We start from the raw sequence: 22,297 nt of genomic DNA on the forward strand, positions 1-22,297 counted from the left end.
AAGCCTGCTGCCATGACTCCAAAGGGACATCAATGTTTACATGTTTACCTCCCCACTAGACACGCAGTAGTCTGCCTCTCTATTTAGACAAAGCAAAGCTTTGGTTTAATTATACACATCATTATAAATGTCAGTGTAAAAGGATGAGACACATTAACCTGACTGAAAATGGCACTCCAGTTCTCATAACCACTCATTACTGATAGAATGTCATCCTTTTTCTAACTCACAATGGTCTGAACAGGGCCATGTGTTCTCTGTAATGTTATCTGCTCCAGTGGTCTTATTGTTTTTCAGTATTTGTAATAACGGTGCGGTTATTCAAAGCTTTTCCCCCTCGTTCTGTATTTGCAGTTGCTTTCAGGAGTGTGTGCACACTGAATGCCTTGGGACAGATTTGTCAACTCATCCTTCAGTGGATACTCTGTGGGATTGGAATCAAGGGGACTTGTCAGAATATTTTGAAGTGCATTTTCTTCTTTTTGAGCGCAGCTTTGTGTAAACACAGAACTGCCATTGGCACTTGGGATAAAGACAGATCCAAACCGCATAATGACTGAAATGGAACTGTAGTACTGCCTTGAACGATGCTGCCACTTTGTCTCAAATCCAAAACCACCAAGGCTATTAGTGCCCTATATAGACAATTGTGCGAAACAGCCCACTGTTCATTGCAAAATGGATTTCACCTAATTAGTTTCATTGTGTTCATACAAAGGAATTGGCCAAACAGTGAATGAATGAAAAACAGTAAGTTCAGGCAATCCTGCTCAAAACTCTCCTATCATATCAAATAATATTCTTTTCTACCCTGTAGTATCCTGTCCTATCCAATCAAATTCTCTCATGTCATATCCTATCCAATCACATCATATCATATATTCTGTCCTATCCTGTAATGTCTGGACTGAGTAAACAGGGGTGACAGTACAGAAGTTAAACTCCCTTAAAGGGGAAAGAGAAAGGTACCTCAGAGAAACTAGAGCTTCTGGCCATATTCATCCATCTCAGGCTGGCAACTGATCCAGCTTCTTTCCCTCCCCATGGAAGACGGGCTGAACATCGCCTTGTGGAGCATCGGTAAAGCTAAGTTCACACAAAATCTCTACGAAATCTGACAAGGAGAACCATGGGTAAGACACAGCAAAGGCACAAAGAAAAGGGGGGGAGGGGCTGTTAAAACCAAGCAGTGCTTTGTTTCTCCCTGTCGGGTCTTCCCCTCAGTCTTGTTCTAGGAGTGAGCCAGATCTAAAACACAGCTGGAAAAAAGTGAATCACGATTGGTTTGCCAGGTGGTAAATATTCAATATGAGGAAGGCCTTTGTGGATGGGCTTGCATGCAAGGTAGAAGCCTACTGAACAAGAAATAGACCTTTGCATGACCAAATCAATGTCATATAGAGGAATGTGAGGTTTTAGTATCTACATGATCACTAACACTGAGCTGGTGCCTATCTCTCGTGTTAAGGAGGAGTGGTACAATTATTAGACTGATTACTACTTAGTTATTTACTACTTAGTTATCTGCATGACTGAACAACTTTTCACTCCATACCTGCTGTACAATTTATGATTATGTTGTTTCCATTTTGCTTTAAGAACAGCACGTAGGGAATAAAATCAAAAATATCTAACTGCTTCACTCTTGAGAGGAAACTCCAGCCAAATTAGAGAACTATACGCCTCACCAAAGTAGAGGAGTGATGTCAGTTTATTAAAGGACTGCCCAACCCTGATCCTGAAGATCTACTGTTCTGTAGGTTTTCATTTCAACCTGAATATCGCACACCGGATTCTACAAATTAGCAGCTCAAAAAGATCTCTAGCTGTTCAATGAGGTGTGCTTTGTTAGTGTTGAAATAAAAATCTACAGGATGGTAGATCTCCAGGAACAGGAAGCCCTGTATATTTTAACAGAAAATAAACTTTCTTGTGGAAATAAGCACAGAAAAAATATAAATATAAAAATATACATATGCTAATCAAAATGTATTTTTTGTTCCTGAATAATGACAGATACCATTCCTGCAGAGCAAAATTTTCAATGTTAAATCAACTGTAGCAGAGTTCATAAAAGTAAAATCTGGGTGAAGTAAGGATCACATGTACTCGATTGGTGTTAAAATACTCGTTTTGCTGTGTATCTTGATAATTGGGTAAAATGAGGATGCATGTTTCTGAGATATACACAAGTTTGAGACTAAATGGGAGGTACTAGCCAAAGGCAAGGGGATGTTATTTGTGGTTTGTAAAACACCCGACACCTCACCTTCCCTTAATATACAGTACAATATTTTGAGTTTACCACAAACAGACTACCAATTCAAATCATGATCAATGGCTTTTCATATATCTGTGACTCTAATGTAGTAAAAAACAATATACATTTTACGTATGATTTGGCTACTCCCAGGCATCTGGTTTAGAACATTACATTGGTGGCCTATATTGACAGCAAAAATGAGCAATTTCTGCCTGAATCTCAAGAGACACTAAAAAGGAAATCTGGATAAAAGTTGTCATTTTTACAGCATACGGTGCTTTGAAGGTAGAACTAGGAAGCTTTAGAAATTTGATCTGGGTTCACCCCTATTTATAACTTAACTTTATAACTTTATAACTTCACTGACATGGAAAGCATTTCCAGCAAGTAATAATCAGAAGATCTTACTATGGCACCAAAACCATTTCAGACAACTTCAGGTCAGCTTGGCCCTTTGATGTCTTAAAATATTCTGGTTTTAAAAATATGATTAAATTTGTGATATTCTTTAAATGCTAATATTTGTCCTACATTTATATAGCTGCTGCTCTTCTATGAATTATATATAGTTCATAAACTGTGTTTCTGTGTGTAGTCTGATGGTAAAATACCACTGGGGGCTATTCTTCTTACAGTAGTATTGTATTATGCCCATAAAACTCCAGCTATTAAACCTTTACCACAAATAATGGTTATAAAGCTACACATAAAGCTATTTAAAAGACTGCTGGTCAAGGAAGATTTCTGCCCCCAAATTTATCTTAGTTTCCAATGTTTTTTATAGTTGATTTTCTAAATAAAAGCCAGTACGGTATGACAACCAAAGCAGAAGAAGTGCAATGTATCCTTAGATTTTAATGAAAATATAAACTGTGTGGTGGCAATGGAAAACTATTATTGAAAAATGTCTGTCATAAAATAGAGATTTGCACTCCATATAGCACATTACACTAAAAGATAACAGTAATTTGGATTACTATTATGATTACCAATCACGGATTTGCTGTTTTTGAATCTGAAATACACCAAACCTTATAAGGGAAGATAATCTCAACTCATACTGTGAAGTAGTGGCTTGCTTATCATGACATGATTTTTAAAATGCAAGCAGCAATGTTATAAATTAGTCTTAATTTTGATGCTGTCATTGTGATCTGCAGGGCAAGATAACAAAAGCAAGCCATCCAATCCTACATGAATTTGAAGGCTAACTACGATGAATATTACACTACTTTTGTCTTTAACAAGCACGGAACCATCCGGACCCACGGCGCAACTCACTTCTGCAGACACATTTTAGCTGGCACCACCTGCGCATGCATCCTACTAAACGAAGCACCTCTGTGCATGCGTCCCACAAAACGTCCCTCAAAGGTCGTCCGTGAGTGAGTGAGTGACCACAATTTGCCATGCATATAAAATATAAAAGCAAAATATAAAAAGCTTTAGCTTTGGAGAATGCGGGCATCGATCCCGCTACCTCTCGCATGCTAAGCGAGCGCTCTACCATTTGAGCTAATTCCCCGTGAGCTACCACATATGAAAGCTAAATTCGATATATCATGTCTATATATTTTTATTAGAATTATTCGTAATCTAGCTAGCGTTAGCTACCTGCACATAGCAAGGGTGGAAAAGACTAACGTTATGCTGTCGAGAAATTATACAAGCAGGGCCACAACCTCCATAAGCGTTATTTCAGCAACTGGCTATCTATTTTGCCCAAGTAGTAGATCTAATTGACCTAACTTGCAAACATTACATTACCCTAAATTCAAAAGTAATTTACAGCTAGCTAATACACGCTAAAAACACAGCTAGCAAACTAAACTTAACACTAGTTTACCACCACGACATCAATATATGAATTCGTATGATACATTGTGAACTTTATTAAACTGGCGATGCTTATTTGTGTTGCACCTCCTAGTGAGAAACCCAAAAAGCTAAAAGCTAGTTAGCGAGCCTCTTTCGATTGTGGCTCGGCAATCGGTATCATCAGCAGTTCCCCCTGCAATGCCCAAACCGAAACCTGAGGTTGTAAGAAAAGAAACGGGAACTGCGGGAATGAGAGGATGAGACTAGGAGGTGAGGGAGAGAATTGCAGCAAAATCTCTAGGCAGCAAAGTTTATCCAGCTGCGACAACAGGAACATTGGCTGGCAAAACTTTAAACAAAACATCATAACTTCTAACGTGCTTTGCTCGTTGACTTGACGTGATCATGGTAAGTTCATTCTACATCTATACTGATTACCTTCAGCTAGCTAGGTCACTTAATGCGGTATATTCTGCGGCATGTAAGATCTATATAGCTGGCTCACCTTGGGGTTGCGGAAATCACGGAGTGGCACAGCGACATAGAAGATGTGCATTGACATAGGACTGGAAGGTGAGGGTCGATGGGTGGTGAAGTGTTTTGGACTCGTGCTTGCTTGATATCGGGTGCTCGCAAGCTACGCAATATGTGCATGTAGGCTACGTACGTGTGCTACCGCACTGTTTCATGCCAGTAAATGACCTTACAGTCAATGACTCTTTGCTCCCAGTGAAAATATGTTGGTGGTATTGAAATCACAATAAAAAAGACCATTACTATCGCTATACGGACAGTTTTATAGATGAATAGAGGACCGTTAAAGATAACGTTTAATGAAACATGTAATGTCCAACGTAGCCTACAGGAACTTGCACTCAGCTCATAACTTGTAAGGAATCTGTGATGTCGCCTGCTGTGTAGTACGCAGCACAGTACGCAGTAATAGATCATGCCAATTTGGTTTTAATTTATTTAATTTATATATGGTAGGTAAGCATGTCAGGAAACTGCTGCACCTTCGTCACTGAAATGATCTCTTATAAATTGCTGGTTCAACTGCATTTCTGAGCACAAACTTTTAAAGGAATTGCAGTGGAACCAGGCAGGGCAAGGCTTGATGTAGCTGGAGTGAGAGGCCGGATTACAAATCCCACCTTGGACTCAGGCAAAGTTCTAACTTGTTCGTTACATTGACATAGAATAGGTATACAAACAATGAACAGACCAACCAAATCTTTCATGTCAGGGCTTAAAATATGCCATATTCGATCGAAGCAGCCCACATTGGATAGATTAGCGCAAAATATCATTACGTATAATGCAGCTGGTTTATGCATACTCCTACCTGCATATACTGCATAACAGTCAACGTCCCAAGCATGCAATGATCAGGAGTTGAGTGTAGGCCTAGTTCAGAGACGCGCGAGAGACAAGCGTTCCGGGACATTGTTTTGTCTAAACACCGATTTATCATCCGTTGAAGCCGAGGGCGGCTGAAACGGCATGTTTTTAATAATAAACGTAGTTTGTATTTTCTGTCGACGCAAAAAGTGAGCACGTTTCTGATGTTGCCTCTCTTCATCGCACTCAGCTCGGTGCACAGTTCCTTGGGCTGGCGGCAGTGACCTGTATAGTTCGAGTGTGGGTCCTACCTGTGAGTTCCCTCCCCACAGAGAGAGAGAAGGGAAGAAGAAAGGTGGTACACGTATTAGGTGAGAATCCTTCCAACGCACAGTTGTAGTTATGAAAATTGATTTAACTGTTGTTTTATGTGCTTAACGAGTCACCTTTCCCAGTGCAAGCATGTTCATCTGCTTTGTAAACATCATTCAACTTTACTGGCATCATCAGCAATCGCAAAATTGAAAGATGAAATGCTGATTTGGCTGCTGAGAAAAACAGTTTGATATTTGCAAAGAAAAAGATTTTTGATGGTCAGTGCTCTCTCACCTCATGTTTACCCCACCGGAACCTAATGATGAACCCAGAGACTGTAAAAAATGGATGAACCCCATGTTTTGCTGGTATAATGGGGGTATGGGTAGGCCTGCTCTTATTTGTCCCCAGGGGTGATGTCACTGTCACAATCTGTACCGGACTTTCAGATGCTAACTCGCCACTACAAACTCCGTTACACTAGGACAGATGTACGAAGCCCTTGATTGTTCATATTTTCTAGAAAAGTTTTTGTTTGCTGGTGTTCTATCCGACAGCCTGTGACAATCTTGTTAATGTCAAGAGACAGCCTGCACCCACAGCAATCTTGATCATATTTAATTGCATAGCAGTTCTCGCTGGGGAAGGAGAACAGTTGACAATGTCCCAATGCAAACCCATCAAGCCTGTTCTGATTGACCTGGGCAGCACTTGGAATAGCAGTTGTATTTCATAAGAATCCTCTGAAGTGATAAATCTTGCTTATCACTATGCAACTCATGCCAGCTGGCTCCTTAGCTGTGAACAAAGTGCTCCGTCTCATAGTTGGATGGGCATCTCTGCACATGTTCCATTGGCAGCTGAGGATCACACCAGGATGAATTAGTGTTTCCATCTGCTGCAACAACACCATTGACTCACCAAGTGTTGTTAGTGAATCCCCGTGCTACCGCAGAACAATTTGCACCTCGGGGCAAATTCGATTTTTCTCCCCCGCCACAGTTACCGCTACGTCGCTGTGCACCCGGTGGCCCACATAAGGAATGCCACTGCTTACCCGGATACCGAATGGTCATGCAGACGTGTTTCTCAAGCTTTATTTCATTGGTTTTGGCATGTGCTGTGGTGTGTGACCAACATTCCACAAATCCAGCTCTTAAGCAGGTGGAGATAATGAGCAGGTGCCGTGGCTAATTATAGATTTTGATATGCGCTGACAAAAAGAGGTCTCTCTCACTTTGGCACACTCTTGCACAGACTGAATGTGACTGAAGTGGGGGTTTTTTTTTCTCCAGTGGGAACTCTTTCAGAGAGGGTGGAAAGACTTGAGGGAGAATCTGCCAATATGTAAATTTGTCTTGGGGCTACAGTGGCCCTTGAAACTGAAATTTAAAAAAAGCAATGGCTTCTTTTTCTCTGAAATTGTTGTGATGAGATGAGCTCCGATGCGATTCCAGATTGAGAACAAGCCGCCAGGAGCTGAGGTTTGTGGAACCTGCGCGGAGTTTTACTGAACAGCCGCTCAGTTTGTCAGATTCAGCAGCCCTCGCAGGACCATGCTGTGTGGAGGAAAGATGAGCTTTGGTTGGATTGTACCATCTTAACACTTGACCCGACCTTGTAACCTGCAGCTCAGACACACCGTGTGTGTGATGAGGTGCCCATAAGAATGTGAGGGGGCCTGCTTTGAGCCTGTGTGTTCTGACCCACCCCCACCCCCCCACCCCCCTGCAGAGGATGAGAGCGGCGCGGTGATCGTCCAGACGGCACCGGGTAAGGTAGTCACCCACCGCGGCGGCTCCATCACCCTGCCGTGCCGATACCACCACGAACCGGAGAACAGCGACCCCGCCCGCATCCGCATCAAGTGGACCAAGGTGACGGACACCTTCCGGTTCGAGGACGTGTTCGTGGCGTTGGGGCGGCAGCAGCGGGCGCTGGGGGCGTACCGCGGCCGCGTGACTCTGGAGAACGCCGGCCCCTGGGACGCCTCGGTCGTCATTCACAACGTCACGCTGCAGGACTACGGTCGCTACGAGTGCGAGGTCACCAACGACATGGAGGACGACACGGGCTTCGTCAGCCTCGACCTTGAAGGTCAGGTGGGGGGGGGGGCGAGGGGGCAAGGGGTTAGGGGCCTGAAGTGGCCAGGACCTCCAGAAAAGATTACATTCACATTTATATTTTAGGCATCTAGCTGTTGCTCTTATCCAGAGTGACTTACAATTAGTGCACAGAGAATAGGCAACATTCAAAGTAGCAATTAATGCAATGCAATGGACGGGCTCTAACACACCTGTTTTGATAAGAGGTTTGGTGGTAATACGGAAACAGCTGTAAGTGGTAACCAGGTGTTTTAGGTGCTAATTGATTAGTGGGGATTATTAGGTATTAATTGGTTAGCAGGTGCTTTAAAAGGATGATGATGTGAAAAGTGTGCTCTGTGGGTGTAACTGTCTTGTACAGCAGCAGTATCCAGTGAATGAAGGAGAGGGGCATGGCTGTAGATTAAATAAGGGATTCTCTGTCTCTCTCCAGGTGTGGTGTTCCCCTACCATCCTCGCCTGGGGCGCTACAAACTGAACTACCACCAGGCCCAGGAGGTGTGCCGGCAACAGGACGCCATCTTGGCCTCCCACGGGCAGCTGCACAAGGCCTGGCTGGAGGGCCTGGACTGGTGCAACGCGGGCTGGCTGGAGGACGGCTCGGTGCAGTACCCCATCTCGCACCCCCGGGACGAGTGCGGCCGCAAGGACGCTCCCCCCGGCGTCCGAAACTACGGCTACCGGCACAAAGAGGACGAGCGCTACGACGCCTTCTGCTTCACCTCCAATCTCAATGGTGGGCATGGCTATGGGCCTGGGGGGTGGGGGGGTGGGGTCAGAGCTTGGTTCTGATCCAGTGCCTGAAGTGGGAGGGGAAAAAATAAGTGCCGGTACTCTTTTCCAATCCACTTCAATCACTGGTACTAACCACTAACTGCTACAGTCTTTTCCTGGGGAGGGAATATGGTTGGCCGGTGGGCAGAGAAGAGTGCCGGGAGCTTAAAATAACTGCCGGTACGGAAGAACGAAAGTCAGGGTGCTCCAGAGAGCGAAACGCAGAAAAAAGGCGGTACTGTGTGGCGCCGAGCGCCGGCCCACTTCCAGCGCTCTGTGAAGTGAAGCCCCGGGCCGTGGCGTAGGGAAATGGCTGTCATTAACTCTGACCCGCATTACAGCCATAGGGCTCCGCGCTTCCCCTTTCATCCGTGGCCTTTGATTCATCCTCATCACAGCGCCAGCCTAAACCGTCTTGCTGGCTCAGAGAGCGTCTGCTGATTAAAAGAAGCCAGGGGAGGCTGGACCTCAAGTACCAGCTGTTGGCGCTCTTTACCCAAGGGACACATATGTCCAATTCAGAAATTAATAGAGGAAAAGATGACTTTGCATAACTATCATAGGTATGAGATTTTGTCTGATGCAAGCAGTGGCTTGTATTCATTGTAGAAGTCATATTGTTGGAAAAATATCGATTTTTCTAGAAGCCATACCGTGCCATGAGTTTTCAAAGCAATATAAGGGCCACATATTATTGTCGCACTTTAATACACTTCACTGAGGAAAACTAACAGGCTTTTCCCCCCCCCTGCATCCCCAAATGTGTTATTAAGAACACATTCAGAACAGAAATGTGCACAGTTGGAGCAATTGTGAGCGATTCCATCGCACTGACCAGCTGGAAGATATTTACTGAGGTGCCCAATGGGAAATATGAGACAATATTCCCTGCTAATAGGCAGCAGTAATATAAACAAACAGAAAATCGATAGCCAAGCTCTGGGCAGCGGGCGGCGTTCATTTGGAGAGAGCGGCTGGTCGTTTTATGTTGAAGTTTCTCACTGCTCAGCCGACATTATTAAAGCGCGTTCTGTTTCACTTTAGCCCGGGCAATTTCTGCTCTCCCATTCCCATTACTGTCATTTTCCGGCAGGAGCAGTATTTCCTAAATAAAGTGAAAATAAAAAAGCGCAAGTTTACTGAAGTGATTTTGACAGAGGGAGGTCGGTCCGGGGCTGGTGGAGTTTCTCTTTTGGTATTTTGATTTAATGGCATCTTCCCATGTGGTGTGTGGCTCTAACTCAGCTGACAAATACATGGTGCCAGTGAGACATGCCTACTCCATTATAATGTGGAAGCTGTCTGCCTGTGGCCTGTCATCTCGGTCCTCCTCCTTCTCAGGCTGAGATAAAGAAACTAGGGATAGGACATCGGCGTCAGCACTTTCCACACAGAAACCAGAGAGGGGCTCTCCTCCAATCATACAGAATGTTACTAACAACAAATGGAACAAAGCTAGTGGTGATTGGTGGATACCTTCTGGCTATGGTCACTTTATTCCTCAAGTATAGACAAAAGATATACACCAATAAACCTTGAGGTAATTCTGATTTTACTGTAAACAATGTACTCTGGAATTGGTGGAGCTCTTCTGTACGTTTCTGTGCGATACCAGCATTCCGTCGCTGTTCCGTTGTCCCTGATTCCAGGCCGGGTGTACTTCCTGAAGCGCTTCAAGAAGGTGAACTACAGCGAGGCGGCGAAGGCGTGTCAGAGGGACGGCTCGGCGGTGGCGAAGGTGGGCCAGCTGTACGCCGCCTGGAAGATCCAGCTGCTGGACCGCTGCGAGGCCGGCTGGCTGGAGGACGGCAGCATCCGCTACCCCATCGTCAACCCGCGGGCCCGCTGCGGCGGCCCCGAGCCCGGCGTCCGCAACCTGGGCTTCCCCGACAAGAAGTTCCGCCTCTACGGGATCTACTGCTTCCGCAAGAACAGAGAGGGCGCTGCCGCGCCTCCCACCCCGCAGCCGAAGAAGGCCGTTGGCGCCGCCGCCACCAACGGGACCAGCAGCATCTAAATAAAAGGAGGTGGGGGTGAGGGGGGCGGGGGTGTGTTACCGTCCCCATGGCAATAGCACAATGGCTGGTGTGGAAATGACTGACAGGACAAGCTCATTTGCAACCTCGTCAGTAAGGAAAGTAGGGCAGCGTTAAATCAGTGAGCAATTTTGCCTACGTGATTTCCCTTCCCTTTTAAAATATGAGATGTCAGTCATATTTTGTGCGAGTCGCTCTCTCTACAAGAGGCTAAAATTACAGCTTGGCATCTACCAGACGCATCAGATTAGAAAGCCTTTCATTTGGTGCATTGTTTGCCCTTGTACTTTATCTAGCCTACTGCATGGAGGCAGAGGCAGGATTTTGCCTCAAGTGTCAATTTTTGTTGCTAACCCACCCCTTCAAAAAAATAAATGAATAAAAAAAACTAGATAGATAAATAAAGGATGCACGAGTACTCTCTGCGAAAACCTTAATTAGCGCGGAGACGGAGAGATGATTTTTGCACGTCTCCTAACAAATGCAGCCCGTCAGACACGGCCCTCTTCGGTCTGATTATGAGAAAGCGACGAGCCGCTGAAGTGCTTCCTCCCCGCTCCTCTGCCCCGCTCCCGCCCGAGCTCCAGCTTTTCGCCGCGGCTGTCCTGCTCGCGCGTTTGGTTTTCTGAAGATGCCGTTTATTTGCCGCTTTTGCACAGAGGGGTCCGCCGGCCCGTCATTAGAAGGAAATGTGGCTTTTCGTAGTCGGCCGGTTGGCTGCGTCGTGATTTTCTGCACTCAGTGCAGCATGCTCGCACTTCTATGAAAACGGTTTAAATTCTAATATCGTAAGCACGTTTGAACAGGAGCTAGCTTTAGAAGTTTAGGCAAAACTGAATAAAAGCAACCACAATATAAAGAGCCACTTTATATTCAGCTGTTAGCTATCCACCTTATATCCTAAAATCAGTGGTCCGTCAGCAGTAGTAATGTACAACCGCGATGTACAGAATCTTGTCTGCACTTCTACATTTTTAGGGATCAAATTTGTGCTTTGAGGCAAGTGGTTTAGCTGCCTGCGATCTGATTGTAATGCTACTTTACCTTTAGATTCAGTAGGTAATGCAAATGTTCCAGACTACTTCACAATCATAGCGCTATTCTGAAAGTCAAAAGATGTTCTGGTTCATTCTATAACTGTGGTGTGAGAATGTAACACATCAATTTCAACCTCTTCTTTTTACTAAAAGGCACATTTTGTACTTGTGGCAAGCGTTTGTGTACCGACAGCAGTGAACATGCAGCTGTGCCAATATAGCTGGAATGACTATGTCATTTCCATAGCAACAGCAATAATGAATACAACTCCCAAGTTCTAAATAAACAAACAATATCGATTTAATTCAGCCAGGGGATAAACCCAAAGTTATTGAAGAGCAGACAATTGGCTGTAAATGCCGTTTACAATGGATGCTTACTTTATTTTGGCAGTATTGGGTTCAGATGATGTAAACACATGTAGGCTATAGAGAAGAAATTGTGAGAGAAAACATGGCATTAACTGTAATAAGTATAACATGTTAACGTAATATGTTATATACAAAGTATTTTGCTTATACTGTCCTCTTTTAATTCCTTATACAGCTTACTTTAAGTAAGATGAGTGACTATTTTGTTTCATGTACAGACATTTAAGGAGAAGCTGCTATCAAAAATGTTGACTTCCATGTAAGAACAAGAACAAGCACTAAGCACTTATGCTGAACAGACCAGTTCACAGACTGAAGACAGGGAGCCTTTTTCATTTCACAATCACATGTGATGAATTGAGATATTTCAGTTAGCATTCACTCATTTTTTGTTTTGTTCTTGAGTGACAGCTGTGTTCAGCGCTTTGTTTTTATGTACAGAATTCCATGCATAGACATTAAACTGTGATGTGTCATTTAAATAATGAATGCCATTCTTTGTATAACAGATTGTAGTAACAATGGAATGACAGCGTTGCACTTCTTATTGCCTTTTCAACAGAGTCGCTGGCATTACTGTGTGAGTAGATAAATAAATAATAATAAAGTTTCCATTCATATTGAAAACACTGTCTGCCTTGTGGTCAATTAAAATGTTCATTGTACATACAGTTTAGCTTACCATGCTAATATTTGTCCTACCTTTTTATAGCTGCTCTTATTCTATGAATTATAGTTCATAGTTCATAAACTGTGTTTCTGTGTGTAGTCTGATGGTAAAATACCACCACTGGGGGCTATTCATTTTACAGTAGTATTGTATTTTGCACACAAAACTCTAGCTATTAAACTTTTACCACAAATAACAGTTATAAAGTTACAAATAAAGCTATCTGGTCTGCCTCTCCACCAAGGGTGAATGATATATCACAAAACCATCATTATAAGTTGTGGTATGGATGTGTGCAATTTCTGATTTGAAAGATTCTGCCACATTTACACTCACCCTGCTACAACAGGAAAACTATGGAATCAGTCTAAATTAATTCTCTACGAGAGCATGTCACAGACTTTTCTCTTCTTTCTTAATGTTTACGAATCTGTTGGAAAAGTGTAAGTGTGGTACTCCTTTTTAAAAAATCAGTTAGTTTTCACTTTACCTTGACTTGGTAGTATCTAAGTCGAAAACATGAGTAATCCAGGAATTTAAAACATTTATGTGCATTATAATGCAATGAATTCAATAAAATCATGTTGGAAATAATTTGTTTCATTTGCTTGCTTGCATTCATGATACAGGAGGGCATTTGTCTGATGCTTAGATCTGTGGAAACAGCATAAGTCTTCACCCATGTATTTTGTATATTGCAATATGATTTTTTATGGGGGGGGGGGTCTGCAGCTCTACTCCCTACTGCCCTAGCATATATCTTTATAAACAGCGCATCTACTGTAGGTGTCTGGAGTAGAAGCGTAGAGAAGTGTGTGGTTAGATCTAAGCCATTCACCAAAAGCCCATGGGACACAAGACTGTGTGGATGTGGTTTGCTTGTTTTCGAGACTAATTTGTTTTCTCAGTGTGTGAGCTGGAGCAACAGAGAGGGGGAGAGCAGGAGAGAGAGAGAGAGAGAGAGAGAAAGTGAGAAGCAAGCTGACACAGAGCTGTACCAAACAAAAACCCCATTCTCATTCCATCAGTCTTCCTTTTTTTCCTCTCGGTGGAAAATGAAATAAGGTGACCCCTGTAGCAGTTGAGTGGACTCCTCGAGTAAATACAGCACAATCAAATCACAAAGGCTTTCATTTGTGTCTCATTTATCAGCCTCTGACAGGAGGCGGCGGCAAATAATTGCCCGTGAGGGAAGAGGGTTCACGACAGCCGAGGGGAGGGGAGGGGGGGGGGGGGGGTGGTCAGGGGATCCAAAATGAACCATGGTGACGAGGCACCAGGAGCAGTGAGTGAGGAGCCAACGCCCAGTGCTGCTCAGCCCGGGGCTCCCAGGGGCTCCATGGTGGCTGCTGGATTTCTGTTATACTCAATCAGCTGCTCTGATGAAGTGACTATTTAAAGGCTTGTCCTGATTTGACATCTGCTGACAGCTACCTGTCAACCAATTCAGATGAGCAAATGAGTTCTATATTATTAGAATTATTTTTTATTTTATTTATTTATTTATTTATTTATTTATTTATTTATTTATTGTTGACACCTTTCCCTTAAATTTGGGTGCTGCTGCTTCTGTCTTTTGGTTCAATTACTTCAGATAAGGAAAATTTGATTAAGCATCTTATTAACCACAACTTAACAACTAATCTGTATTCCTCATTTATTGAATCGGCAAAAACTGAAAGGCTATTAAAACCTTCATAGTAACAACACACTTTCTTACGAAGGACTCCTAATATATACTGGAAAAGATCACTATTGAAAAATCGAATCTATACTGTTCCAGTGTTTAGTGAAAAGCAATTACATTCATATGCAAAATGTGTTGCCCCTTTTAAAATATGAAATTGTTGTACCGTAAAGTATTTAACAACCAGCAGAGCATTTGGTAGTGTCTGCATTTCCCAAGCCTCCAAAATACTTTGCTCTCTAGTTATTTATTTAGCCCCCCTTTGCTTTGAATATGTTTCCTGCTGTTAGGATGCAATTGGAAGCTGTCACTTGCGCAGATCAAGAGAGAGCACGCTGGTTCTGCTCACTGAACTGTTTCAGAACATTCCAGATTGGTGGGGCCAGGAGAGGCAGGAGGGTAACAACACAATTCAAATAGGTTCTCCAGCAGTGAATTTTGCATGTGTGCTGTTTCTCGTGACAAAGAGGGTTCGGGGAGGCAGTCAGAAAACGAGCCCAGCGCAGCAGAAATTCAGCCAAGCAGGAGGCATGTCACACAGCAGATTGGCCACTAACAGGGAATTACAGAGGGGATTACGCCTGCAGTGTCAATATTCAGCACGAGAAGCTGCGCAGTCAAAGCGCCGCTTTTTTAACCCAGAAGGATCCCTCAGCAAATGGCGAATTTTGGACTAATAGAGATGAGACTGAAATAAATGCAGAGAATCAACGGAAGGAAATGGGGATATCTGCACAGTCAAATGTCCAGTGTTATTTCAACTCTTAACAGAGTACACACGTGTCCACTGGGGATCATGTGTACCCTGTACGAGTTGATTTAACACCGGACATTTTACTGAGTGTGCTCCTGGGCACGTACATTAAGAAGATTCCACTGTACAGAGACACAGGATGACTCTAAATGAATGAAGATTTGTCTGCATCATCAGTCAATGAAACACCACAGAGAAACAACGGACACTTGAATCCGGGCCAGCATATGTTTTATAATACCAGCCAGTAAAACACATTTCCCACTTTCCTTTTTTTTTTTTGCTGGCTCTGTATCTAAAACTCCTGTAAAAGCCATTAGTACTTGATTGTTTACCATCTGTGCAAACATCATTAGCGTTGTTAATAGCAGTGCACTTGTAAGGCTTAGCAGACCCTTTTCATCAAAAAACCAGTTTGAAGTTTATCTTTAGAAGTGGATTAAAAATACATATTAACCTTTTGTGACGCATCAAAGCAATGCAAGTGTTTTTTCCCCCAGAAACTGAATTATGCTGTTCCACACTAAAGAGCCTCTTAGGCCAACTAAGGTAAATTGTGAGTTATTATATAAACACTGGGAAATAATCAGCATTTTTAATGACTGTCCATGATTACCTTCCAGGGATTGTTATGAAGGGTGTTTGTGACATTCATGTGAGCTTGGGTTTTTGAATATGACCGTGTGTTGAGTGGATTACAGGAAATTACACTTATGGAACAATTCTACATAATACCTCAGCTCTGCACACTTTGCATGACACGTTGGCATGAATGTTAACATGTTTATTAAATTATGAAAATGTGCGAGCACACAAGGAGGGAGCTTTCTACTAAAACCCAAAAAGCAATTCAGGGAACATCTGGAAGGTGCAAAAATAAACAGGCCCAATGCCATAGCCATCTACTGTGCCAAAGTTTAGTTTCCACATTTTATTGTTTTATCACCTGACCAAGCAACACAGAGAAGTTGTGAGTGCCCCCTCATTTTTACATAGCATCTAACCCAGTGGTTCTCAAGTTCGGTCCTGGGGGAGCCCTGTTTTTTCCTGGTTTTTGTTCCAACCAATCTCTTGCTCAATTAAGGCTGATGAATGCATGTGTTTTAAGTTCTTTCCTTAAACTTGTTAACACAATGCAGGTTTGGCTTGTTGTCATTTGTTTTGTCGACGAGTTCTTATTATCTACAGAATGGTTAGTTTTAGTGGCTATGGGTCCTCACTTTCACCAATCAAGAGCCAGTTGATTGACCTCAGTCTTTAATTTGATGACTAAAAACAATACCTCTCTTTACATAATAGTTTGCAATACAGCACAATGTAAAAATGGGATTTTTATTCTTCATGGTGTGCATATGTTGCGGGTGTAGCTTGGCTAGTTCGCTAGTGAAGCACAGTAAAGGTTTGGTAAAGCAAAGGCTTTGCATATGAAATCTATGGAGGAATGAGAAGCCCAGGTTCAAAGCTGACCTTGGACCTCACTTCTCATTCTTACAGAAAAGAGCAGTTCTAGACTCCACCACTGGGGGCAGATTGTGTTGCTCCTGGGAGGTACCTGGTGATGCCAACAAAACAGCTGCTTCATTTCTGAGGGTCTAAAGCTTCAGTACTGGAGAGCCGCCATGTCTGCAGGTATTTCTGGTTTCCTTTCAATCAGCAACAAATTAAGGCTTTGAGAACAAACTGTGAGGACTCTCTAGCCAATAAATGACTTTTTTTTGAAAGGGCTTCATCACAGCAGCTGATTGCTCAAGTGAAAATTTCCATCCCTCGCCCTTGCTGTTTTTATTTTATCTATTTATTTATTTTTTTAACCAAAATACAACTTTTCTGTCTAGGAAAAGCACCATACAGTCTGGATCTTCCAATGTGCCAGTGTTCTGTGTCATTTAACGTCACTCTAAGAGGGCTGCAGTGTCTGTAGGTGTTTGTGGTTTCCTTTCAATCAGCAACCAAATAAGGCCTTGAGAACAAGGTGTGTGGACTTTTTCGCCAACCAATGGCTGAAATGAATCACTCCTGCTGAAACGCACCGAAAGCCAGCAGAAACCGCGACCCTCCAGGACTGGAGTTCCACACAACCGGACAAGCTGCAGGTCACTGACACGCAGTGAAATATTAGTGCGAGAATGAAAATACATGTACAGTTGAGCCTGTGAGTTTATATGAGGGCGGTGACACCTCTCGCTGTGTAACGGACACGTGCCACGGACACGCTCGGTCTCCCAGAGCTCGGAATGTGCCTCTGCCTGGGGAACGTCTGCCGCTTCACCAGGGAGCCAGAAAAAAGGGAGGAGGGGGCAGGGCAGAAACCAGCCACGTCAGACATCATTATGCTGACATGACACCCAATCCGCAGCCCTGATTGGACCATCCCCATGAGCTTGTTGAAGCTTGGGCTGGCTCTGAACCTCTTCTCAGAGAATGGATGCAGGAGCTCATTCCAATCGGTTATTTTTCCATCCTTGTCTCCTTGTCTCCTCACTGACCTGGAAATCGATCGAGGTGCACCATCATTAAGGACATTCAAACCAATTAAATTCTCCTTGAAGGAGCTAGGAGTGAGGAGCTAGGAGGCTCCCAAAGGATGCTTGAGCAAGGAAGTATTTTTTTTCAGACTTATAAATGATCAACCTTTGGATCCACCTCTCCCAATCTGCCACGTCTGTAACTGATGTGGCTTGAAAATGACACCTGACTGAAGGACATTCCATTTCCCTAATACATGCTTCCTCCATTCTGCCATCTTCGTGTCCTTTCTTTACGTCCACTGATGGGTAGACACGAGGAAAGGAGGCAAGGTGATGAAATTAAGCTAATGGAACGAGCCCCTAGCGTTCAGTGTGAAGGCAGACCTACCATTATCCCGAAGGAGGTCATGGTTCCCTTTTGAGTATTAGTGGGACTGCCACCACACTCATCAGCGAAACTAATCAAAACAAAATCCAATCGATGTATCTGTATAGCTCTTTTTACTGCCACAAAGACGCAAATATGGTGACAGAACGGCCTTCTAAGACCAGGCACTTCACTTGCTTACCAAACATCACACGGGTTTGGCCTTTTCTTTCAAAAAAGCTTTTTAAAAATGTTGTTTATTTGGTATTTATTTAAATCAGAGACGCAATACAGAGATGCACAGTGTTCAAACACTACAGTTTTATAGCACACCGTCCGCAACACGTAAGAAAAAGTCGACACTGAGCAGGAGAAAGCCAATAAAAGAGAGAGGAGATATTCTAAGTAAGATAATATGCTGGTACTTTTGATATATTTGTGTACTCAAAGGAGTTGAGTCTTTATTGTCTTTTTGGCTTGTTATTTGTGATGCTACAGCAAGCGCGCAGGAGTTATTAAAGAATTGCCAAAAGGTCAGTTTATGGTCGGGCAAAAAGAATTGAAAATGATTACATCCAGTTTGCAAAGCTGTTTTGACAGTTTATCCTTCCAGCCTTAATTTGATTTGAGACGTACTGAAAGCGAAAACAAACCCCAAGAAGACCATTTGTATTTGAGCTCAATGTATATACAGTATAAATACAGCTTGTTTGTTTTTCAGTTCACAAACACAATTTGATTATTTTCGTCAAAACTGTTTTCGAGTTAACTGTGAGGACAAATGTTGATTATATCTACACATACACACACATGCACACGCACACACACACAGTTGTAAAATACCTGTCTATCATGAATTCTAAAGTCTAAAACCAAAAATGTGAAATGTGATAATTATCTGCTCCAAAATGTACGTAAAAAGGAATTTAAAAAAGTTTATAGACAATCAACTTGGTTATCTACAATAGAAATGCTTGCTTGGCTCTGCAATTTTAAAAAAAAACACCTATCTTGCAAGTTGGTGTTAAAACTACCAAACTTGTTAGTAACCTGAACAACCTTGAGTACTGAAATCCTAAGGAGATATTTTGCAGTCATCTGTCTTTGCAGAGTAAAAATCAATAACGTGCAACGCTAACAGCACTGCAGACTTCTGCTGCCCGTCATCTTGCGTTCGCACCCATGCTGTGAATTCAGAGAGCAGCTTGATGTCTGTGTCTCGGAGTGCTGAGGCTGGATGCGGCGGTGCTTAGCATTCACAGGTAGCGCCTGTCGTGTCCACTCAGCGGTGACACAAAGACAGGCCGTGTACACCTCAGGATTCACAAGGAGGACACGGAATACAAATGGAAGCCGCAAACGCCGGGAGAGAAGACAGAACGAAAAAAATCACCGAAACAAACACGGGGAGAAACTGATTAAAAATGGACGCCACCTACGCTGATTTTCCCTTCTGTTCGCGAACTTCAGGTGCGAGCAGAGATCTTCTGCCCGGTTTTTCTGTGCTAAAGCTGTTCTTTCTCTCACGTCTTTGTGCAGACTCCAGAGAAGAGAAAGACATAGAAGAGTACTGCCACCCTGCAGCACTCCAAAGCATAAACACCATTATTGAAGTTTTGCGGAGTTCATGTTTACGTAAGAGTATACTAACACTAGGAACCAAAATTTATTTATGTTTATTTGTTCTTAAAAAAAGCGCAACACCAACAGATTTTTTAGATGACAAATTAATTACTAGCTGGTTATCTTGGGACACAGAATCTAATAGGAGATATGACAACTCAATTTATCAAATTAAGAGCATCATAACTCTTAATCTGATCACACATCATCAGTTATTTTCCATCTGATTGCATGTAGGGCTCTATCTATGAGTGCTCGTAGGTTAGTATGAGATGCAGAACCTTTATTTTGTAGTGAATGGGACTTTACAGACAATCCCTAAATGTGAAAGTCCCTAAATTTGTACATTACAAACAGAAAATCTACAACCTCAAATTAAAACACGAACAAGACATGGCCATTAAATGACGTCATTGATCCAATCATGTTTTTTTAATGATGAATTGTTTTTCACTTTTGTAAATAATATGATACAATGACAGGACTGTAATTCATAAGAACACCAATAAATACTGATTAGTACTTAGAGATCACATTCACATGGCCTTTCCTACCAATTTTCTGACTTCTTTGCTCACACATTATTCAACAGTGTATAAGACGTTTAATCTATCAATTTACTGTATGAGCCGCTAGGGGTGTTTCCTTTTAATACGGCATCACGTAGACATCTCTGTCTGGTGATCTGGGTATAGTTGAAAGGGCCATGTGAGTGTGGTCCATAGAGTCTAAGGAACAAACACAACCAGATTTCAAAGAATTTCAAAAAATCCCACAGAGTATTTACATCACAGAGAGTAGAAATGCTTTACAGATCCCCATACAAGTCTCACGCCTGGCTTTGTTTGGTAACTGTCGAGTTGTCTCGGGAACTAATGCTGGTTTAAACCCTGAAAGGCGTTTCATTGGTGAAGGTATTTGTTTTGTTGTCTATATTTCAGTAATCAAAAATGGACTTAAAATAAATCAAATTATTACATAAAACTAACAAATAAAACAGGAGAAATAAATACAAGCTCATGACATCATGTGCTTAGAAATGTTTACATTCCAGACAAAGTCTTTTCAGGGCTATTTGGGGGAATAAACAACAATAATATGAACAAATTATTTAAATTGGACTGATGCACACCCAATTGCATAACACCATATTGTCATGAATACATATTACTCACCGAAGGAGTTGCCTGATTGATGGATTTAGGTCTCTCTGCTATGGACATGACATATTTAAAACAGGGCGAAATCTTGCTGTTAATTACACACACACACATACACACACACCACCCCCTCCCCAATTACCTCCCTCCAAACACAAACAAACACACAGACAGTCAGACAGACAGACACACACACACACACGCACGAGCGCACACACACACACACTATGTGAGGCTGTTGTACAACAGATTTAAAGCACATTTGTACAAATCTGTATCTGTCAACAAAAATAAAGCCGGTAAAAGCAACACTAACTTCCCTTACAAGCCTCCCAGAAAGCTCTGGAGAGAACAACTGAAGAGAAACACATGTTGTGACACATAACTTCCGTTAGAGAGCGAGCATCATCAATTCCAGCTGCCAATTTCTCTTACCAGCCAACTGACAAAACATTGTTGTTAAAATAAATGTGCTGTCTATGTGTGGGCTAGACACAAATGAGCAGACCACAGTCTGCGTGGGCCTGAGACAGAGAGAACTGCACCATGCCCTCCAGAGACAAAAGCACCATGTTCCCAGCAAAACGACAAAAGACAATAGTAAAAACTTCCCTACCAAAACGCTCATTAGTTACCTACCAATAACTAATTGACATGGGATGGCTAGTGGAGGACACGTGATCATTAGTGCCCAAAAATGGACAAGATTCTCTTATCAGCACGTTATGCAAATGAGGTCACGTGTTCTGTGGACAGCACTGAACACTCAGACTATATGGTCAGAAGGCTGAACATTAAAAGCAGCAGCAGCAGCAGCAGCAGGATGAATCCGTGCTGCTGGAATGTCTCGGCGGCTGGCTGGGCCGCCATGTTAATCCCCCCGCTTTGTCGCCGGCCCCCTCAGACTGATGTCCCCTTGACGCTTTTCTAATGCAGATAACACAGTGGAAATGTGCACAGCGGTCATACCAAACAGCGCTCATACCAAACAGCGCTCCCGGTCACTGATGGATGTGTGGAGCTAATGCAGGGGGGCTTGATTAAATAGAGGGCAGAGAGCGTAGGCCGCACCTCGGCTCCTGATTCTGTTTACCTCCTACTTCCCTCACCTCCATTACGCGGCGAGGAGGGAAAAGGAGGTGAAACTCAAATCCTCAAGTCTGGCTCATCGACTTTCCCTCCGGAACGTTGGCTGAGCCGGCGCGGCTCTGTTTGCAGAAACCTTTGAGGGACGTCACATCAGCCTAAGTGCACCCTCTCCGTCCCCCCACCGCAATTACAGTCACTTCACCCTGAGCCGCATCGACTTCCAACTTAACCGATGAAATTGTGAGAGAATCAATGCTACATCCAGCCACGGTTTTTCAAGGATACAGGGAGTGTATAATTATGAACTTACTTTTGACTCCCCGCGTTCTACAGATGGAAAAAATGAACCCCGAGCTTTAGGTAATGCGAACTGAGCCATCGAATTAAAACGGAGCGGGAAGTCTCGGAGGGGTTATAA

General features: G+C 43.1%; 1 protein-coding gene, 1 long non-coding RNA gene and 1 other non-coding gene across 4 annotated transcripts in view; 1 reads left to right on the plus strand and 2 right to left on the minus strand.

The window, feature by feature from the left end:
- LOC135253010 (uncharacterized) overlaps positions 1 to 4,842 on the minus strand; it is an 11,701-nt gene extending 6,859 nt beyond the window's left edge. The window contains exons 1-2 of the long non-coding RNA XR_010329509.1: positions 4,587 to 4,842; positions 970 to 1,114 (exon numbers count right to left, since the gene is read on the minus strand). This is a non-coding gene — a long non-coding RNA (uncharacterized LOC135253010). The remainder of the gene's footprint in view (positions 1 to 969; positions 1,115 to 4,586) is intronic.
- trnaa-agc (transfer RNA alanine (anticodon AGC)) lies at positions 3,716 to 3,788 on the minus strand. Its single transcript has one exon. It is a non-coding gene; the product is annotated as a tRNA-Ala (tRNA).
- hapln4 (hyaluronan and proteoglycan link protein 4) lies at positions 3,906 to 12,688 on the plus strand. Of its 2 annotated transcripts, none has more exons than XM_064331753.1 (5): positions 3,906 to 4,489; positions 5,673 to 5,793; positions 7,472 to 7,834; positions 8,276 to 8,578; positions 10,266 to 12,688. In XM_064331753.1, exons 1-5 carry the CDS (start codon positions 4,487 to 4,489, stop codon positions 10,631 to 10,633), a joined length of 1,158 nt encoding a protein of 385 aa, XP_064187823.1. In that variant the 5' UTR covers positions 3,906 to 4,486; the 3' UTR covers positions 10,634 to 12,688. The 2 variants fall into 2 exon arrangements, with proteins under 2 accessions (XP_064187823.1, XP_064187824.1); XM_064331754.1 differs by lacking the exon at positions 3,906 to 4,489 and adding an exon at positions 4,961 to 5,067.
- Positions 12,689 to 22,297: the final 9,609 nt, after the last annotated feature.

This window comes from Anguilla rostrata, chromosome 4 (assembly GCF_018555375.3).
Source record: "Anguilla rostrata isolate EN2019 chromosome 4, ASM1855537v3, whole genome shotgun sequence".
NCBI classification, from domain to species: Eukaryota; Metazoa; Chordata; class Actinopteri; order Anguilliformes; family Anguillidae; genus Anguilla; species Anguilla rostrata.

Coding starts and splice junctions, on each gene's coding strand:
- hapln4 (XM_064331753.1), top strand. Junction 5,794..7,471: donor AAAGGTGGTACACGTATTAG/GTGAGAATCCTT, acceptor ACCCCCCTGCAG/AGGATGAGAGCGGCGCGGTG. Junction 7,835..8,275: donor CGTCAGCCTCGACCTTGAAG/GTCAGGTGGGGG, acceptor GTCTCTCTCCAG/GTGTGGTGTTCCCCTACCAT.